The sequence below is a fragment of the Physeter macrocephalus genome, chromosome 14 (genome assembly GCF_002837175.3).
Source record: "Physeter macrocephalus isolate SW-GA chromosome 14, ASM283717v5, whole genome shotgun sequence".
Lineage (NCBI taxonomy): Eukaryota > Metazoa > Chordata > Mammalia > Artiodactyla > Physeteridae > Physeter > Physeter macrocephalus.
Genome location: NC_041227.1, coordinates 87,265,160 through 87,272,072, shown reverse-complemented (window position 1 = coordinate 87,272,072; position 6,913 = coordinate 87,265,160). Strand labels below are relative to the sequence as shown.

At 41.6% G+C, this 6,913-nt stretch overlaps 1 protein-coding gene across 14 annotated transcripts in view; it reads left to right on the top strand.

Moving 5' to 3' along the window:
• Positions 1-29: 29 nt before the first annotated feature.
• ADPRM (ADP-ribose/CDP-alcohol diphosphatase, manganese dependent) overlaps positions 30-6,913 on the top strand; it is a 421,658-nt gene continuing 414,774 nt past the window's right edge. For 4 of the 14 annotated variants that reach the window (XM_055090470.1, XM_028499399.2, XM_028499398.2 and 1 more), the window contains exons 1-2: positions 241-1,046; positions 6,293-6,907. In XM_055090470.1, the coding sequence (XP_054946445.1) occupies positions 998-1,046; positions 6,293-6,907 (664 nt within the window). In that variant the 5' untranslated portion in view covers positions 241-997. Of the gene's footprint in view, positions 122-239; positions 1,047-6,292; positions 6,908-6,913 lie in introns of those variants that run through there. The other 10 variants (XM_028499406.2, XM_007117845.4, XM_028499405.2 and 7 more) reach the window with 6 other exon arrangements.

Here is a 6,913-nt window from a genome sequence, read left to right as displayed (position 1 = left end):
TTCCGGCACGGTTTCCGCTTCCTCCGAAAGTGAGGGAGAGCCGCTACTTCCGCTGCGCTCGATGGTGACGCGGTCGCTTAGCCGGTAGTCTGGGAGCCCTTCGCCGCGGAGTCGGCGCGCGGTAGGTGGTTCCTCGCGGCTGGAGGCGGGGCGGGCCGGGCTGGGCTAGGCCTACGCGGTCTGGCGGCAGGGCTCTCGGGAGCTGGCAGGGCCCGGAGGAGGGGGCTGCACCGGGGACCGGCTGCGCGGCGGGAGCTGGGCCGGGAGGCCTGAGTGCAGCTCAGGGGACCGGGGCTTCGGCGACCGCAGCCTCTCCTCCCCCACCGGGTGCCCCCAGCCTCGAAAAAGAGAAAACGGCGTCCGGAGACGGTCGGGACCGGGCAGCCCCCGTCCCCAGCCTAGAGGCCGGTCGTTGACCGCTTTGCACCCCTAACGTAGAAGCGGACCCATTGCGCTTGAAATAATGAAATAATGTGCGACTTTTTAAACACATTTGCTGATTAAGATATATGAGCGGTTCGGGTGACAAGGACTAGTCAAGTATGACTGAACTGCCTGGGAGTTATATTCCCAGGGTATAAGGAACCTGAATAGAAATACCGGCACTGTACGGAGTGGTGCCTCTCCTGCGTCATGTCCCAGCCCTTGACTTGGGCTCCCTGGGCCCTAGGATTTCTACAGGCCTATATTTACATAAGCCCCCTGTTAACGAGGCGGAGAGCGTTCGTAGGTTGACTTTTCATTCCTTGCGAAAGTTTAACTCGCGTTCATTCTGCCTCGCCTTTGTTTTTGTCTCAGCATCTGCAGTCTTAATGTCTCTCCTCCCCGTCTCCGTGGCAGATGTGCAAAATACAGAAAAAGGAGGTTAAAAAAAAAAAAAAAGGCCTTCTAACGTCCTTAACTTTGGATCCCACTCCCGCGGGGCCTTTTTCAGGTCTTCCGCTGAGCGGAAGCATCCGGTGCTTGGTGATGGTGGCCCCCGAGCGGGGTACTTTTTATGAACTGGCGTCATCAGCCAGTGTGCTGCTCTGCTTGCCCACCAGGAGGTTTGTAGTAGTCTGTAATTACCTGTGTTTCTTGATTCCTGAATTGAGCTGGACTTCTCTGGAAAATCGGCTCAAAGTAAATGTTCAGCACTTCAAATCATTTTTAATCAAACTGATTTTTCTGTCTTGAACTTGCGCGTGCCTCAGATCTTCTCCCCCCTCCCCCCACCTTATTTCTCTGTGTTTGTTTCTCCAGGGAGGAAGTAGTCCTCAAATTGACAAAGAGACACAAAAGTACCCTGCTTATTCAGGCAGTGAGTGTGTAAAATTATTGTTCACCTCTTTGCTCAGTTGTAGGTTAATGGATCAGACAGCCGTCAGATACATTAAAATTGAATTCAGGGGTTTTTTTTTTTTTTTTTTCAGCTAGTCTGTTAACTTTTATTTGCCAGAGTGATTCTTTTAATAGCTGGACCCTTTATTTGTTTACCAAAGCATTTTTATACAACTTCTTCGTATTAAATTTATAATGTTAAATGAAATACTAGCTCCTAAAACAGTTCCTGGCTGAAAGTAGGTGTTTTATAGATGTACATTGGATGAATTGCTAACACCTCTGAGCCTGACTTCATGCACCTGTAAAACTTTAGTGTTAAAAGATACCTAAAACACTGTCTAGTGTAAACCTGTCACTTGTGAGAGGAAAATCAGAATGGTGTTGGTATTGCTAAGAGAGCTCACTGAAATGGAGCCGGGAGGCCCTTGAGGATGTGTGACTTAGGCATGTCTCAGCCTGGATGGCCTCTGACCTTTGACCATTTATTGTCCTGATGAAGTCATCCAGAATATGTGCTGGAAACTCACGATACCTAGCTGACCCCTAGGCTGGAATAATTCGTGATTCCTTAAAGACAGATATTTCTTGACTTGTGTCAGTGTCGATCGCAGTTCTCAACAGGCAGCTAACTCTGTGTATTTCGTATTTAGGAGCCCCTGACTCTTTCTCTTCCCCAGAACACTCTCAGTTTCACCTGAATCTGTGTCCTCATTTCTTACTTGTAGCCTCCTGCATTGTTTTTTGGTTGACACACTTTTATTACTTCTCTTAAACCACCAAGATCACAAACGTTTTTTTTTTCTTTTTTTTTCCCCAATTTAGATACTTTCCTTAAACGAGACAGGATGTAGATATTATCATCTGATATTTGTTCTGTCAGTAGTGACGAGGCCGATCAGATTTTGTGCTTGACATAACCTTAGGCTGTTTGACTGGGACAGCTAGGCCTAACTTCCCGGCCCTGTAGTTCACTTGCTTCATCTCAGGTGCAGATCTCCGCCCTGCGTGTCTAGCCACAAACATTGCCTGCCTCACCTTGCCTGTTACTGCTGTATCTAGCACAGTGAGTTTTAAGGCTATCCCCCACCCCACCCCCGCTTCTTTTTCCACAGCTACCTAGCCCATGTGGGTCTATGTATAAAAACTTGGCTCTCGCATCCCTTCCCTGAGATGCTTCTGGCTTAGGCTTTGAGCATCTCTTTATCGCAGTAGTTCTCCTTAACCGTCTCTCCTTAGTAAAGTCTAGACTTGTCACATTGTTTTTCTTTGACAGTAGTTTGAAGGGCTGTCTTTCTTCACAGCCTCACCATAGATTCTTGAGGGCTTTCTACAAGGACCTTCAGCCTTCTGCCAGTCTTAATTATCATAGAAGATTTCATATCATCTTGTAGAAAGTTTTCAGCACGTAAGCATCCCTGGGCATTTCCTTCTATTCTTGAAAATCACTGGTGCCTAAGGTGGTTTTCGCAGAATGCTGACTGCTTATCCTGCGCCATGAATTTTTGTAGGACTTTTTCTGAGGAAATCTTGTGAACTTTTCTACATTATTCTGGTCTATGAAAAGTTGGGGTAGTTTCATTTATCTTGAAGTTCACTAGGCAGATATATAAAAAAATAATTTTCTTAACACGTATAGAGTGCTTTATGATTTACAAAGTAGACCACTGTGCTTTAGAACTCAGTTGAATCTCACAACAAGTGATGAGGGTTATTTTGCTCTAAGAAACTGGAACTGCAATCAGTTCTAGGTTTTCAGCTTCACAGCTTCCAGCAGTTCATCATAATACCTCTTAACTAAAACTTAGATAACTTAGCTTATATAAATGGTGCAGGCAAAACTTCCAGAACCAAGTTCACTAGCAACTTGCTATTTTGCTTTCTTTTCAAAAGCAAATTATTTTCTTAGATCTTCTAATTCTTCCAGACTTTATTTTTCCCTAAACTTTAGAATGCTTTTAAAAAACTTTATATTATAGACATTTAAAAACATGCATAAAAGTAGAGAGAATAAACCTCACGTACCCATTTTAGCTTTAACAATTATTCTCTACTCATCTGCTTGTTTGTGTGTATTTGGTGAAGGATGGGGAGTATTTTGAAAAAGTTCTATGGCACTGGAATGCTTGTTAATTCTAAGTCTTCCCACTGGAGGTGTCTTTGAGTTTTTGATCTCTCTGTCCACCAGGATCAGTCTTTCTGAGCTCCCTGGCATCTCCCTGAACCATAAAACAAAAGACTCTAAATGAGCCAGAAGAGTCAATTCCCGGCCCACTTGGTTCTTTTTTGCTGTGACTCACTCACTGTTGATTCCAATTGTCTTTCCGTGAATGTGGTCTTGTCCTCCCTTATCTCTTATCTTTTCTTTAACAGAACACGGTATAAATTTAAGCTTCTGTTTTACAGAATAATTTCTGTGTTTGATAAAATGCATATTTTTTTTTATCCTTAACCTTATCTTTAAAAGCTATATGTAATGAGCATTTTGAATCTCTTTTCTACCCTAGAACACATGACTGCTTTGAAGGATGTGGCCTTTGCTGGTTCTCTTCACATTACTTAACTTTCTTTAAAAAGCTGGCAAATCTTCAGATACCCTGGAGTCTCCCTAAACTAAACTGTGTTCCAGTGGAAGGTGCATCCGATAGGGCTTTTGGTATTGCATGACAGAAACCTTAAAGCCAATTCAGTTTGGCTTTACTCAGAGGAGATTTTGTTGGCTGGTAGAACTAAATGACCAAGAGTAGTTCTAGCAGGGACAGGTGGATCCAAGTGTTCAACTAGTGTTTCCAGGACTTGACTTCCTTCCGTCGGTCACATTGCTTCTTTCTAGGTTGGGTTTCTTCTCAGCTAACTTCCCTAGCAGCTCCAGTCTTAGTTATCAGTTTTAGCAGAAGTAGTTCCAGTAGTTTTGCTAGTAGTTCCAGTGAAAGTCCCAGGGCTGATGCTTATTGACCCCCAACTGACCAGAGGGAAACTGGGCTTTTAGAGGCCAGGCCTGGGTCCTGGGTCTGCCCCTCCCCAGCCAGGAGGTTGAGGTTAAACCTCACGGACTGAGAGTGAGAGTGGGTAGGTGCCTAAACAGACATTGGGATGCTGTGACCAGAACAGGAAATGAATGCTGGGTCGGCAGTGACAGGTGTCTACTGGACAAGATCAAATTAATTGGGACCAAATACCCTCTAGGAGATGTACAGTACATATTGTTACCCTAAAGGTGCTGAGTTTAAAGGTAAAAACAAACAAGCTTGTTTAGCAGGGGATAAAAGCATTCCCAGAAACCATTTTCTCTTAAACTCTGGTGATAACGTTCCAATGATAACACTTGCTAAATTATCTTCTGGTTTGATTCTCTTATTAATCTGTACTTGGAATCCCAAATATTTGAAGCCTTAAAAGACTAGGGGTTTTCATCTTAAATGAGTTTTGTATTTATTTTAATTGTATCTCACCTTTCAAATCAGATTATCTCATCTATACTATCCCTCATACATATTAACTGAGTTGGTATTTAGTGGGGTTTTCAGATGGGACTGCAGGAAGAAATGAACAACAACAAAAAAGTATAAGAACACCAAGGAATTTTTCAGGGTTTCCATCGCTTTTTCTGTTTCTGTTTTACCTGTTTGGGGGCTCATTCTACCCAACCAGATTAAGGAAGGAATTTAACTCATAATTGGGTAGATCACATAGAAAGTGTGTCATTAGTGACAAACAGTTTTAGACCAAAAAGAGACCCTTGATTCTCAAAAGTGTCAAATAGAAATCTGGCCCTTATTGCTGATTGTGGAGTTGTCACCTCCACCTCATAGGAGCACTCTGACGGGATTTCACACGTCTGTAGAGGGTTAAAAAGAACTCAGTAGGAATATTCAGCAAATGACTGGAGACCAGGAGTCTGAAAGTAATTTTAGAAACTACAAATGAATTTTTAGAAACAACTAGGTTTTAATAACCTAGACACCACAACACAATTTATTACTGTAGTTTTTATAACAAGAATAGTTGATAATTTAGGGTCCTAGCCTTTGATTTTTATTTTAATCCTTAGTGTTCTTGGCACTTTTAAGAAATTACAAATGATTATAAATTTAGATTGTAAACAATCTAATAAAGTAATAGCTTTTTCGAGTCTAAATCCCTAGCACTTGTGGTCCACTGAGGCAGGGCAGAGATCATGTATAAGAAAAAAATAATACATATTCCCTGTTTTGTTTAGAGAGAAGGGGAATGTGTATTCAGGTTTTTAAAAGCTGGTACAAATTTGAATCCAATTTTTGAAGAACCAGGAATCACTACTCACAGAAAGGAAAATAGTCATATCAATGTCATAGTTTTTGTGCCGGATTTTTTTGTTTAAATTAATCCTCTCATCTTTTTTTCCCTCTCTCTGTTATTGCATATATAAAATATGAGAAAATTATTTGAAGTGACCTACCCATCAACAAAGAGAAAAGATCTAGCCTAACATAATATAGTCCTAGTGGGAACTAATGTATAAAGTACAATGAATGAGTGTAATATACACCTCCCCCCCCAAAAAAATCTTGAGCTTTTGATAGAATTATTTTGGTGTTTATGGAAGAAGGGGTGTGTGTGTGTGTGTGTGTGTGTGTGTGTTTAAAACTAGTGTATATTTATTAAAAATTACAAATTATACCAGATTTGAATTTGACTTTACTAGAACTAGAATGCCTGTTCATGAATAGGATAATACCCTTTTGTAAATTGCTGTTCTTCTGCAGAATAGAGGTTATCATCTATTTCACAGATGAGAAGACTGAAGCATTTTGAGGACTTGGTAATTTGGACCTAAGACCATCAGACTCTAAAGCCCATGCACTTTTCTCTGTACCAAGCTACCTGGTGGATTGACTATTAAGTTTAATATTCATTTTACCATTTTCTTCAGTCCAGTTAGAAAATTAGATGTTTATAACTTTATCTTTTTCACTTTCCTTACTTAATTTAGAAAACTATTTGGAGATTATGGATGCTAAGCCCGAACCTGGACCCCTCAGTGAGAGTTCAGAACTTTTCTCCTTTGGAGTTATAGCAGATATTCAATATGCTGATTTGGAAGATGGCTATAATTTCCAAGGAAGCAGACGGAGATACTACAGACACAGTCTCCTTCACTTACAGGGTGCTATCGAACACTGGAATAAAGAAAGCAGCCCACCCAGTTGTGTACTTCAGCTTGGAGACATCATCGATGGATATAATGCACAGTATCAAGCATCGGAAAAGTCACTAGAACTCATCATGAACACATTCCAAAGGCTGAAAGTCCCAGTTCATCACACGTGGGGAAATCATGAATTCTATAACTTCAGCAGAGACTATTTAACAAACTCCAAACTTAACACAAAGTTTCTGGAGGACCAGATTGCCCATCATCCTGAGACTGTGCCTTCAGAGAATTATTATGCTTATCATTTTGTACCATTCCCTAAATTCCGGTTCATTTTACTCGATGCTTATGACATGAGTGTCTTGGGCGTGGATCAGTCTTCTCCAAAATACCAGCAGTGTCTGAAGATACTGAGGGAGCACAATCCAAATACGGAATTGAATAGCCCTCAAGGTGAAT